The 14351-nt window shown below is 55.5% G+C and overlaps 1 protein-coding gene across 1 annotated transcript in view; it reads left to right on the forward strand.

The window, feature by feature from the left end:
• The window catches only part of LOC140426764 (dedicator of cytokinesis protein 2-like), a 1003703-nt gene that overhangs the window by 955333 nt on the left and 34019 nt on the right, over positions 1-14351 (forward strand). Inside the window, exon 42 of the mRNA XM_072511919.1 lies at positions 2672-2753. Coding sequence (XP_072368020.1) covers positions 2672-2753 — 82 coding nt within the window. The remainder of the gene's footprint in view (positions 1-2671; positions 2754-14351) is intronic.

Consider the following 14351-nt stretch of genomic DNA (forward strand, 5'->3'; position numbering starts at 1 on the left):
TGGTGCCGCGAGCGGTTGAACACGGTTGACCCCACAACGCCTCCCCCCTCCCCCTCGCCTGGCTGCCAACCCAGCTGGGGCTGTCTCCACCCCCTCCTCCCAGCCGGGGGTCCCCCACCACCCACCGAGCACTCGGGTGCAAGCCCAGCGCCCCCGGGCTCACTGCCTGTGAGCAAAGATGGCTATCCGGCTCCCCACAGAAGCCATTCCGCCAGGTCCATGTCTTTAAAAATGAGTACTAATCAACACCAGCGTGACAGCTTGCTGGGGTGGCTCCCATTAATTGTAAGGAGATAGGGCTTAAATGGTGATAACTGGTTTCTCGCCACGCTACAGTGAGTTCACGATTTTGCTTATGGGAGCAGGCTGGTTGCATTGCAAACTGTTTCATGCCTGGTGTTTTTGGCCTCTCCCGCGATTCACCGGCCTCGTTCCGCTTAGACGAGAGCGTAGAGAGGCCAGAGAATCGTGCTCATTATCTCTGTATCTCCATCTGCACAGATCTCACCAGTCCAGCTGAATTTTTTCAACATAGGATCAAGAAACATTATGATGCATAATGAGGCCATTCAGCCCATTCTGTCTGCGTCATCCCAAAAAAAAGAAAAAAGCACTTACTGCTTTTTGTTCAGATTTCTAGTCTCTGCAGTATTTTGCTTTAATTAAACTATTAATTGAACCTGAAAGCTGTGGAATTTCAGTGTGAAGCCTGAGAATGGTCTCGTTGACAGGTAGAGCATGGCTATTTATCCGAGAAGTTCTGTTAGGGTGGGTAGGGAGTGACGGAGTAGAGTACCTCAGGCATTGGTGTTGGAACTGCTACTATTTCTAATTTTCCACAGCGATCTGAATTCAGAAATTCAATGCAGTATGTACAGATTTGTAAACAAAGAGGAGGAACAGATTGGGAAGAGATAGGTCCGATGTTACAGAATGTGATTTGAAAAGAAGAGCAGACAAAACAATGGAAAATAAAATTTAGTGCAGACAAATTAAAAGTTACCAAAGGAAAGAAGGAGGAAGCTTCACACTCTATATCATAAATAATTCAGGATAGTGCTGAAAGGTGCTGACGAGTTTTATTAGACTCAAAGCCAAACATGCCGAACCAATGAAGAGCAACAGCAATAAAGCCAATAGGATATTGAACTACATGCGCACACAGTGAAATATAAATCAATCCAACTTTATAATGGGCTATTCAGGTCACCGCATCCACTTCTGACCAAGAAATGGGAGATATTTAAGTACTCATGGAGGCTACAGAGAAGGACCACAAGACTGATCTGCAGTATCCGAGCTCTGAGTTACAAGGGAAGGCTAATATGTTTTCCAGCCTAGCATGGAAGAGACTGACATACTTCCAAAAGATCACCTCGCTTAAACATCTCCAAAGCAAACTACAGAGAAATCCACGGAGAAAGAATTACTGGAAAATATGGAGGGCACTCACAGCACCAAAGTGCCACACCACATTTACCAAAGTCCAAAGAGATTTGAAATGGTTTGGCAGAGTTGAAATGAAGGAACTCCCTCTGGTCACCTGAACACAGAGATTCTGCCTGAGTGGAACCCACTTGAACAGTACGGTTTAATAGCCTATTGTGTGGGAAAGCATCTCACTGCTTCTCCAAACAGGATCAATTGGCTTAAAGTGTTCAGTGGTGAGTGGAAAGCCCTCAGCCCCCAGTGACAACTCTACCCCTCCAGATTCCATTAGTGAGCCAGGCTGGCTGGCCAATTGCTAACAGTGCCCTTTAGAGCTACCCACCTGGCACAAGTGTGCGGCTACCATGTATGCCTCCGGTGGGTTGCCTCAGTTCAACTATTTATCGTTAGCTAACTCGATCCTGTTGGCACCCAATTCATCTCCAGAGAAAATTCAGCAGCGAGCCATTTGGTGACAAGGTCATTTTGTGGATGTCACATTCTAGCATACTGGGCAAAGTAATGGCGGACACAGCAACTTCTGGTTAGATCCACGAGATCTGACAGGATTTTTAAATCTTTAAATTCTTTCCTTATAATCAGGCTCTGAAATTAGGACTCTCTCTTCTACTGTAACCCTGAAGATCCACTCGATCACGCACACAGTAACATGCCACAAATGAATTCCCCCACAAATGATGAGAATGAAGATTTTTAAATTCATTTATGGGATGTGGACATCGCTGGCAAGGCCAGTATTTATTGCCCATCTCTAATTGCCCTTGAAAAGGTGGTGATGAGCTGCCTTCTTGAACCCCTGCTGTCCCTGAGGTGTAGGTACACCCTCAGTGTTGTTAGGGAGGGAGTTCCAGGATTTTGACCCAGCGACAGTGCAGGATGGTGATATATTTCCAAGACTGGATGGTGAATAACTTGGAGGGGAACCTTCAGGTGGTGGGGTTCCCATGTGTCTGCTGTACTTGTCTTTCTAGATGTTCACTGGTTTGGAAGGTGATGTCTAAGGAGCCTTGGTGAGTTCATGCAGTGCCTTTTCTAGATGGTACATACCGCTGCTACTGTGCGTCGATGGAGAGATTAGTAATTATTTAAAGTGGTGGATGGGATTTGGGGAGTCAGGAGGTGAGTTATTCTCCACAGAATTCCCTGCCTCTGACCTGCTCTTGTACTTACAACAATTATCAATTCTACTAATTACTACAGCCTTAACCTGACTCTCAAACAGTCATTCAATGTTTCACTGTCCAGCCAGTCCTAGAGGAACCATCACGCTTCAAGGACAAACCAGTGCCGGACCAAGTCATAAAGTAAGTATGACAGTAGTGCTATGGTACTCCTAATATAATGCATGGGCTGCTTGTGGCCTGCATCTGCCCATCTTCTCAACTGCCATTCATTTGGATTGAGAAGCACCCATTTGGTTTATGCCAGTTGTCAAAGGAGCCACAGATATTTAAGTGGATTTGTGACTTTATTCATTATTTTTGACCATCTAACTTGCACTGATTTTTGCTCCAATTCGGGTGACAGTTTTGGCAGGATCACCAATCTTCACCTCTCTGAAACCCTTTGTGACCTTTCTAATGGGACAGCACAAGAATTGAGATTGAGAAATTCCACTCATCTCTTCTTACTAAAAGAAAAAGTGCGGAAGTGTTGCTCGGAGGCAGTGGTTGATGTGTTGGGTACTCTGGATCTGTGGAGACTGCGTTTACCTTAGCAGTAACATAGACAGGCTACCAACACTTGTAATAGTACAACTCTATTTTATTTAACTAAGAGCTGTTAAACATACTTGCACTGTGGGTCGACACTATACTAGATTGACTGAACATCTATGCCTAACCTGACCAGCCTATACTGCTAGCACATGGTGAATGTTTGTGCTACTGACTGCGGGCTCTGTCTGTCTCAGAGGCTGCGTCCCGAATGAGCGGGAAAACTAGTGCCCTCTGTCTTTGTAGTGACCGTGCCCTAACTGGTGATTGGCTGCTGTGTTGTGTGTGTTGATTGGTCTTGCAGTGTGTCAGTCAGTGTGTGTCTCTGCACCATCATATACTGCTGTGTACATTATGACAGCCAGGAGATACCAATCTTGTTAAATGTGGTTCTGATCCATTTTGCCTTTTTGTGGCAAGACTCCAAGATTATTGGCAAAAGACTCGACAATCGGAAACTTACATCCCCACCTTTAAGAAATCAGCACAGCACTGGGGAAGTGCTTCACTTTCAGATGTGCCGTCTTTTGACTGAGGCATTGCTACCTCTTCCAGTATAGTACTGATGGCATTCTGCATCATTGGAGGTACTGCTTTTGAAATGAAACTCAAAAGCAAGGCCCTCTCTGCCCTTTCAAATGGCTGTAAAATATCATAGAATTTACAGTGCAGAAGGAGGCCATTCGGCCCAGCGAGTCTGCACTGGCTCTTGAAAAGAGCACCCTACCCAAGGTCAACACCTCCATCCTATCCCCATAACCCAATAACCCCACCCAACGCTAAGGGCAATTTTGGACACTAAGGGCAATTTATCATGGCCGATCCACCTAACCTGCACATCTTTGGACTGTGGGAGGAAACCGGAGCACCCGGAGGAAACCCACGCACACACGGGGAGGATGTGCAGACTCCACACAGACAGTGACCCAAGCCGGAATCGAACCTGGGACCCTGGAGCTGTGAAGCAATTGTGCTATCCACAATGCTATCTTGCTGCCCTTATCACAAGCCATTGAAAGTAGATCTGATGAGTTATCCCCAGGGTCCTGGCCAACCTTTATCCCTCAAGCAGCACTTAAATCAGATGATTTAGTCATTTATTTAATTGCTGTTTGTGGGACCTTACTATCTGCAGACTGACTGTTATGTTTCCTACATGACGATGGTGTCTACACTTCGAAAGTACTTCATTGGCTATAAAGTGATGTTAGGGAAATCTGAGGTCATGAAATGTTTTATGGGATTGTCTTTCTTACTTTTAATGCTCTCTTAACTTGACGGTCTAAAATTACCTTGAAGATTAATCAAAAACTGTGATACTTTAGGTATTTGCAAAGTGAGCTTTGTCCAAGGTTTGAAGTGAAGCCCCACAGGGGAGATGAACAAAATTACTTGACTCTCTCATGACTTTGGTTAAAGCTGTGTTACTAGAGTAAGTTGAAAATTCTGTTTGATATCTTTAAAATCAAGTAAGCTTAAAGCTGTTACTTTAGTTGATCCAACTTCCTATTTGGTTGATTCACGTCAACAAGAATGAAGCAAACTAGTTTTTAGATATTAGCTTTCCCCAAATGGTTTAACTTTCCATTGGAGACAAGAACACACCACAAACTGAGCTGATCCATTACTATCCACATTAGAATGATACAGATCCTAGGAAAATGACATCTGGAGAGCCTTAGGCTAGAATTGAATCTTGATGATGTGAGGCAGGGTGAATGGGGAGTCAGTGGCTCAGTGGTACTGCCACTGGACTGATGATCCAGAGAGCCAGGGTAATACTTTGGGGACCAGGGTAATGTTTTGGGGACCAGGGTGATAGTCTAGGGACCAGGGTGCCAAACATCCGGTGGAATTTGAATTCAATAAAAATAATCTGGAATTAAAAGTCGAATGATGACTGTGAAATTATTGCCGATTGTCATAAAGAAACCTATCTGGTTCACTGATGTCCTTTAGGGGAGGAAGTCTGCCATCCTTACCTGGTCTGGGCTACATGTGACTCTGGGGCTATAGCTACAGCAATGTGGTTGACCCTTAACAGCCCTCTGGAATGGTTAAAAGGCAACCAGGGATGGGCAACAAATGCTGGCCCAGCCAACGACACCAACATCCCGTGAAAGAATGCATTAAAAAAAATGCTCTGATGACCTTTGGGGGTGGTTTACGCACACAATTCCTCCAGTAGACTCACTGGATTGCATGAGACGTTTGATAGGTTGAATCACACAGGGCCCGAGCTTGTGACTTTCTGCTTCCTCAGAATTAGTGAATGTGATCCTGACAGCCGTCAAGGTTTTGGCTTCCCTACATCGGGAAAACCTGAGATTCTGGGCCAACGCAAACCAGGATTACCATTCGATGAACTTTTATTAGAACTGAGGGGTCAAGGTGGGAATTCATTGAGGCAGAATTTTAAAAGGGTGAAGTAGGGTTGCCAACCATCCACGGTTGTCCTAGATTCTACAAAGATCAATGATTAATCTGCAGGTCCCAGCTGTGGGAAATCCAGGAGAAAAATCAGAGGAACATTTTTCTTTTATTTTGAACATTTGTTTTAGTGCCGGGGTAAATACCTTTTTCAAAATACCTTTTCCCAATCCATGCTTTTGCTTCAACCTCCAACTCTCTGCATGTGAGGTCCTGTGCCAGGTACTTGAAGACCAGTTTGTGCAGTCAGTCTGATCATAGTTTTCAGACATTCTCACCAGGAAATATTTGAACTTTTAAACCCGCACTGCCACCTTGTGTCCACTTCATAAAGTGTATTTCAGAGTTCCAGGGGGCGAAATTCTCCGTTATCGGCGGTAAGTCCGCCGATCGGCGCATAAAACGGCGCAAATCCGACTTGTGTCACGTCGGAAAAATGGGTCAAAAGTCTCCGGCCCGAAATGGGCTAGCTGCGACGTAACGGGATCCGCGCTTGCGCAGTGGTTCACGCCGTGCAGCGTCATACGCGCCGCACGGCGTGACGGCTCATAAGGCCGCGCTGCTCCCCCCCACCCGACCGCAACACCCGACTAGATGGCTGGCCGCCGCTCAGCCCCGAGGTTCGAGTCACGCGATGTGGAGGCGCTCCTGGACGCGGTGGAGCAGAGGAGGGACGCCCTGTATCCCGGGCACGGCCGCAGAGTTGCCACAGCCGGCGTCTGTGGAGCGAAGTGGCAGAGGCCGTCACCGCTGCGGCCCTGACACCACGGACAGGCACCCAGTGCCACAAGGTGAACAACCTCGTCAGAGCAGGCAGGGTGAGCCTCCCCATATCCCCCCTCCCCCATATCCCCCCTCCCCCATATCCCCCATATCCCCCCTCCCCATATCCCCCTCCCCCATATCCCCCCTCCCCATAGCCCCCCTCCCCCATATCCCCCCTCCCCATATCCCCCCTCCCCCATATCCCCCCTCCCCATATCCCCCCTCCCCCATATCCCCCCTCCCCATATCCCCCCTCCCCCATATCCCCCTCCCCCATATCCCCCCTCCCCCATATCCCCCCCATATCCCCCCCTCCCCCATATCCCCAAGTGAATCCAGCCCTAACCTTAACCTCTGCAATGCACGCGCAACCGATGGCGTGCATTCATATACCTGCCTAACAGTGTTGCCTTTTACCCCTGCCACCCCCCCCCCCCCCCCCCCCCCCCCCACAGGAGAAGCACGCACACAACAATAGGGAGCATGTGAGGACTGGAGGAGGCCCCGCTGATGAGAGGCCACTGACCGAACACGAGGAAAGGGCCCTGGAACTGGCTGGCGGACCTGACGACCGGGAGGTTGCTGATGCAGAGGTCGGGGGCGTAGTAGCAAGTGAGCCACCGACAGCCCGTCCCCATATCCCCCCTCCCCTATATCCCCCTCCCCCATATCACCTGATCACTACCTGATGTCTAACCATGCATGCTTCATTGTGTATCGCAGGACCAAACGTCCAGGCACCCATCCCCGCAGATGCAGACCGCCCGCAGGATGCCCCTCGGAGGCCACGGGAGACGGAGAGACCCGGACCCTCCAGCATGCGACGCCCGCAGGATGCCCCTCGCACACCACGGGAGACGGAGAGACCCGCACCCTCCAGCATGCGACGCCCGCAGGATGCCCCTCGGAGGCCACGGGAGACGGAGAGACCTGGAGCAACAGGGAGACGACACCCCCGTAACGTGCGGGAGCGACCACCCAGCGACGAGGGGGGCAGCCACAGGCCCCCGTCACATCCGAGCCAGGATACCACTACCCAGGACACCACTACCCAGGACACCACTACCCAGGACACCACTACCCGAGACACCACTACCCGGGACAGCACTGCCCAGGACACCCCTACCCGGGACAGCACTACCCAGGAAGACGAAATACCGGACAGTGACTCAGAGTGGATGGGTGGAGACGAACCCCCACCCCAAAGTGCCATGGACTCAGAGTGGGACGACGAGCACGACACAACGCCACTGCTGTCACCAACACCCTCCACCATCGCAGAAACACTCACCTCGGTTGGGCACTTTAGTGATGAGGCGTCTGGTACACTCATTGGTGCGCACAACACAGCCGTCCCGATACAGCAGGTGGAGGTAGGAGCAGCAGAGGGGCCGGGGGGTCGGAGGGCAGCCCAGCCCAAGCGAACATCTGCCGCCCAGATGGATCCCGGGTTCCTGGAGTTACCACACCCACACATAGATCCGATGCAACCACCGACCCGGAGACGAGCGAAGAGGGTGACGGGCGGCTTGCAGCGGCTGCAGTCGCAGGTGGAGGGGTCCACCCACGTCCAGGAGCTGGGAGTGGTGCCGGTCATGCGTGCCACCCAGGCCGACACCGCACGGGTGGCGTCCGCGGTGGAGGCAATGGGTGCGACGGTGTCAGACATGGGGAACGGTTTGCGAGGCCTGGGGCTTTCCGTGCAGGCGGCGTCTGTGGCCCAGGAAATGGCTGCCCTCTCACAGGAGGCCATGAGCCAGTGCCAGCGCCAGATGGCATAGCCCAGTCTCTGCAAGCCATGGCCCAGTCTCAGCAGGCCATGGCCCAGTCTCAGCAGGCCATGGCCCAGTCTCAGCAGGCCATGGCCCAGTCTCAGCAGACCATGGCCCAGTCTCTGCAGGCCATCGCTGAGGGCATCGGCGCCAGTGGCCATGTGCGAGCTGGAGTCGCACTGTCACAGACAGGGTTTGCCAACCCCCTGGGCTCCATGGCTGCAAACCTGCAGACCCCTGTCGATACCAGCACGGGCCTCCAGGACTGGCAGCGCCAGATGTCGGGGGGGGCGTCGGATGGCCAGTCCGTTCGCATCCCCCACCCATGTAGAGGCCTGGGGGCCATCGGGCACCCCGAGGGAGGAGGAGGTGGTGTGGTCCGTCCCGGCTCCCCCTGGAGGGGAGGTCCCAGCACACCGCGACACCTCAGACTCCCCCCCTTCCGTCCCAGGTGCATCGGGTGGGCAACGGGCAGGACAGGCTGGCAGCTCGCCATCCCAGTCGCCCGGGCCGCAGCCTGGCCCATCTAGGCCAGGACACCCCAGGAAACGGCCGCCAAAGGGATCCAGTGTCAGAGGGCAGGAATCACAGGAGTCCACCTCCAGTTCTGCTGTACCGTCTGGGGAACCACGTAGACGTAGTCAAAGGGCCCGTAAGGCCAAACAATTAGACACTGAGTAAGTTGGCACGGGTGCAGGGCACAGATGAGTTTTAGGGGCTAGGGCACGTGCATGAACTCCTTTGGTTATTAAAGTCAATGTTACACCTACAGAAGCTGCCTTTGTGCTCTGTCCAAAGCATGCGGGGGTGTCATGTACGTTGAGCGCAAGTGTGTGTGTGAGGGGTGGTCTTACCTCAGCCCCAGGTGAGTCTGCCCCCTTCCCCCTGGGCCGCCATCAACATCCCCCGGGCAGAGGACGGGACCGTGCGCTGCAGTGTCACAGCCGCATGCAGGGATGGTCCGGGTGGATGGTGGTACTGTGGCCATGGGTCAGACATAGTCCAACGATGTAGAGCCAGGAGCTCACCGCAGGGCGGGTTGTCATCATCCTCCATGGCCTGCAATAGACACGCGTCCACCCGCAACTGTGTGAGCCCGGCCCGTTGTGCCGCAGGTGGATCGGCCATGGGGGGCGGTGGTGTGCATGCGGGTGGGGTGGGTGGGCTTGGGGAGGGGGGTGAGGGTGCTGGGTGGGTGGATGGGTGGGGGGTGTGGGTGGTCGGCTGTTGCCATGGTGTGCGGTCTGTGGCCATACTACCCGATTCCCACGCCCATCTAGTCAGTGAAGCGGGCGGCTATCAGTCTGTCCCGTGCCCGCTGGGCCAGCCGGTAACGGTGGACAGCCACCCGCCTGTGTCTACCCCGTCTGCCCTGACCATTACCCCCATCCCCCTCAACTGGGGAGGACTGCGCCTCTTCCTGCTGCTCCTCCACTCCGCCCTCCTCTGCCTGCGGCACATCGCCCCTCTGCTGGGCTATGTTGTGCAGGACGCAGCACACCACAATGATGCGGCCGACCCTATCTGACCGATACTGGAGGGCGCCCCCAGAGAGGTCCAGGCACCTGAAACGCATCTTCAGCACGCCAAAGCACCTCTCTATCACTCCCCTTGTCGCTACATGGGCATCATTGTAGCGGTTCTCCGCCTCATTGCGTGGCCTCCGTATAGGCGTCATCAGCCACGATCGCAATGGGTAGCCCCTGTTGCCCAGCAACCAGCCCCTCAGCCGGGGATGGCGTCCCTCGTACATACCGGGGATGGATGACCGCGACAACATGTATGAGTCGTGTACACTGCCTGGGTAACGGGCGCAGACGTGCAGGATCATCATGCGGTGGTCGCAGACCACCTGTATGTTCATCGAATAGGTCCCCTTCCTATTGGTGAACATGGCCCTGTTATCTGCAGGTGGCCGCACGGCGACGTGCATCCCATCGATCGCGCCCTGGACCATGGGGAACCCGGCCACGGCAGAGAAGCCCACGGCCCGGGCAGCTTGGCTGGCCCGGTCCACGGGGAAGCGGATGTAGCGGTGCGCCATGTCATATAGGGCATCTGTCACTGCCCGGATGCACCGGTGCACCGATGTCTGCGATATGCCGGACAGGTCCCCACTCGGTGCCTGGAATGACCCCGTTGCATAAAAGTTCAGGGCCACCGTAACCTTGACGGACACGGGGAGAGGGTGTCCCCCGCCAGTGCCACGCGGTGACAGGTGTGCCAGCAGGTGGCAGATGTGTGCCACGGTTTCCCGCCTCATCCGGAGTCTCCTCCTGCATTCCCGGTCCGTGAGGTCCTGGTATGACTGCCGGGGCCGGTACACACGGGGCGCCCTCGGGTGCCTCCGTTGCCGTGAGGCCGCGACGTCCTCCTCCCCCTCCTCGTCCTGTCGGTCAGGTGTCCCTCCAGCCTGGGCGGCTGCCGCCTGTCCCTCTGCGGCAGCCTGCGCCGCCTCTCTGGCACGCTCCTCCTCATCCTCCTCCTCCTCATCCAGGGCAACATAGACATGAGCGGCTGCCGCCACAGCGGCCAACATCGCTGGATGATCGGAAAACTTGACGGCCTGGTGGGGGGGAGGGGAACGACGACATGTCATCATTGCCCATATCCCCTCCTCCGCCCAGCCAGGTGGCATGGACCGCATGGGTCCAACTGTTGGAGGCTGGCACCTGGCCAGGTGGACCAACTCACTTGCCATCGCATCCCCCTCCCCGGCACGGACCCCCCATCCCCCTCCCCGGCACGGACCCCCCATCCCCCTCCCCGGCACGGACCCCCCCCCCAACCTCCACCCCGGCACGGAACCCCCATCCCCCTCCCCGGCACGGACCCCCCCCCAACCTCCACCCCGGCACGGACCCCCCCCCAACCTCCACCCCGGCACGGACCCCCCATCCCCCTCCCCGGCACGGAACCCCCCCCAACCTCCACCCCGGCACGGACCCCCCATCCCCCTCCCCGGCACGGACCCCCCCCCCCAACCTCCACCCCGGCACGGAACCCCCATCCCCCTCCCCGGCACGGACCCCCCCCCAACCTCCACCCCGGCACGGACCCCCCCCCAACCTCCACCCCGGCACGGACCCCCCATCCCCCTCCCCGGCACGGAACCCCGCCCCAACCTCCACCCCGGCACGGACCCCCCATCCCCCTCCCCGGCACGGACCCCCCCCCCCAACCTCCACCCCGGCACGGACCCCCCATCCCCCTCCCCGGCACGGACACCCCCCCAACCTCCACCCCGTCACAGACCCCCCCCCAACCTCCACCCCGGCACAGACCCCACCCCAACCTCCACCCCGGCACGGACCCCCCATCCCCCTCTCCGGCACGAACACCCCCCCAACCTCCACCCCGGCATGGACCCCCCATCCCGCTTCCCGGCACGGACCCCCCCCCAACCTCCACCCCGGCACGGACCCCCCCCCAACCTCCACCCCGGCACGGACCCCCCCCCAACCTCCACCCCGGCACGGACCCCCCCCCCCAACCTCCATCCTGGCACGGACCCCCCCCCAACCTCCACCCCGGCACGGACCCCCCATCCCCCTCCCCGGCACGGACCCCCCCAACCTCCACCCCGGCACGGACCCACCATCCCCCTCCCCGGCACGGACCCCCCCCCCAACCTCCACCCCGGCACGACCCCCCCCCCCCAACCTCCACCCCGGCATGGACCCCCCATCCCCCTCCCCGGCACGGACCCCCCCCAACCTCCACCCCGGCACGGACCCCCCATCCCCCTCCCCGGCACGGACCCCCCCCCAACCTCCACCCCGGCACGGACCCCCCATCCCCCTCCCCGGCACGGACCCCCCCCATCCCCCTCCCCGGCACGGACCTCCTCCCGGCACTCCCCCGGAGCCCAGCCTACTCTAACCACACCCACCCCCCCGCCGCACACACACACACACACAACCCGAGACACACCTCTCCTCACGCATTCAGACTGCGGCCACGCCATCGCCTGCCCAGAGCCAACCCCCCAGGCCGTCACTCATCTCCACGCTGGTCGGCGTGAACCTGGAGCACAGGGTCCCGCCGATGAAAAGGAGGTTTAATTTACGTCGACGTGAACGGTCATCACGTCGACGGGACTTTGGCCCATCCGGAAGGGAGAATATCGGCAGGCCGAAAATCGGCTGCCTTGCGCAGACCGAAAATCGGCTGCCTTGCGCAGACCCGTGACATTCTCCGACGGCAGCGGCGACATTAACGCCCCGCCGACTTTTCTCCCTTCGGAGACTTCGGCAACCGGCGGGGGCGGGATTCACGGCGGCCAACGGCCATTCTCCGACCCTCTGGGGGGTCGGAGAATGACGCCCAGGGTGTGTGACTTCAGGAAACCTCACTGGAAGATGTAAGTGTTATGTCCATATAATTGCACAGTTTGTTGCACAGTTTGCTGTTGAGAAGTCATCACTATCAGTTTCTGAGGCTGTGGAGAGCTTTGTCGTGCAGATATAGCTCTTACCAGTCTTAATCAGTCGGCTCAGTCAGTCCCTGCATTCTGCAGGTTAAGATCAGTAATAGCAGTAGCACTATCCCTTTGGAAATTAGTTGTGTCATCACTTCCTTGTATAAACAACCTGTGTATCAACACTGGGAGAGTGCTTTAGGTATCAACATTGGGAGGGTGGTACAGGTATGGACACTAGGAGAGCTCTGCAGGTATCGACACTGGGAGACTGGTACAGGTATCGATACTGGGAGACTGATACAGGTATGGACACTGGGAGGCTGATACAGATCGTGACAATGGGAGGCTGGTACAGATAGCGACAATAGAAGAGTGGTACAGGCATCAACACCAGGAGAGCAGTACATGTGCTGACACTGTGAAAGCAGTATAGGTATTAACACTCGGAGAGTGGTACAGGTATCGACACTGGGAGAGTGGTACAGGTATCGACACTGGGAGAGTGGTACAGGTATCGACACTGGGAGAGTAGTACAGCTATCAACACCAGGAGAGTGGTACAGGTCTTGACACTCGGTGAAAATGCAGGTAGCGACACTGGAAGAGTGGTACAGGTATCGACACTAGGAGAATAATGCAGGTAGCGACACTGGAAGAGTGGTACAGATATGGACACTGGGAGACTGGTGCAGGTATTCGACACTGGGAGAGTGGTTCAGGTATCGACACTGGGAGAGTGGTACAGGTATTTATACTGGGAGAGTGGTACAGGTATTTCATCACTGGGAGAGTTGTACAGGTATCAACACTGGGAGAGTGGTACAGGTATCGACACTGGGAGAGTGGTACAGGTATCGACACTGGGGGAGTAGTACAGGTATCAACACTGGGAGAGTGGTACAGGTATTGACACCGGGAGAGTGGTACAGGTATCGACACTGAGGGAGTAGTACAGGTATCAACACTGGGAGAGTGGTACAGGTATCGACACTGGGAGAGTGGTACAGGTAACGACACTGGGAGAGCGGTACAGGTATCGACACTGGGAGAATGGTACAGGTAACGACACTGGGGGAGTGGTACAAGTATCGACACTGGGAGAATGGTCCAGGTATCAACACTGGGGGAGTGGTACAGGTATCGACACTGGGAGAGTGGTACAGGTAACGACACTGGGAGAGCGGTACAGGTATCGACACTGGGAGAGTGGTACAGGTAACGACACTGGGAGAGCGGTACAGGTATCAACACTGGGAGAGCGGTACAGGTATCGACACTGGGAGAGTGGTACAGGTATTGACACTGGGAGAGTGGTACAGGTAACGACACTGGGAGAGCGGTACAGGTATCGGCACTGGGAGAATGGTACAGGTAACGACACTGGGTAAGTGGTACAGGTATCGACACTGGGAGAGCGGTACAGATATTGACACTGGGAGAGTGGTACAGGTATCGACACTGGGGGAGTGGAACAGGTATTGTCACTGGGAGAGTGGTACAGATATCAACACTGGGAGAGCGGTACAGATATTGACACTGGGGGAGTGGTACAGGTATCGACACTGGGGGAGTGGAACAGGTATCAACACTGGGGGAGTGTTACTGGTATCGACACTGGGAGAGTGGTATAGATATCGACACTAAGGGAAAATGCAGGCTGCAACACTGGAAGAGTGGTACAGGTATCGACACTAGGAGAATAATGCAGGTAGCGACACTGGGAGAGTTATACAGGTATCGACACTGGGAGAGTGGTACAGGTATCGTCACTGGGAGAGTGGTACAGGTATCGACACT

This window comes from Scyliorhinus torazame, chromosome 7 (genome assembly GCF_047496885.1).
Source record: "Scyliorhinus torazame isolate Kashiwa2021f chromosome 7, sScyTor2.1, whole genome shotgun sequence".
Taxonomy (NCBI): Eukaryota; Metazoa; Chordata; class Chondrichthyes; order Carcharhiniformes; family Scyliorhinidae; genus Scyliorhinus; species Scyliorhinus torazame.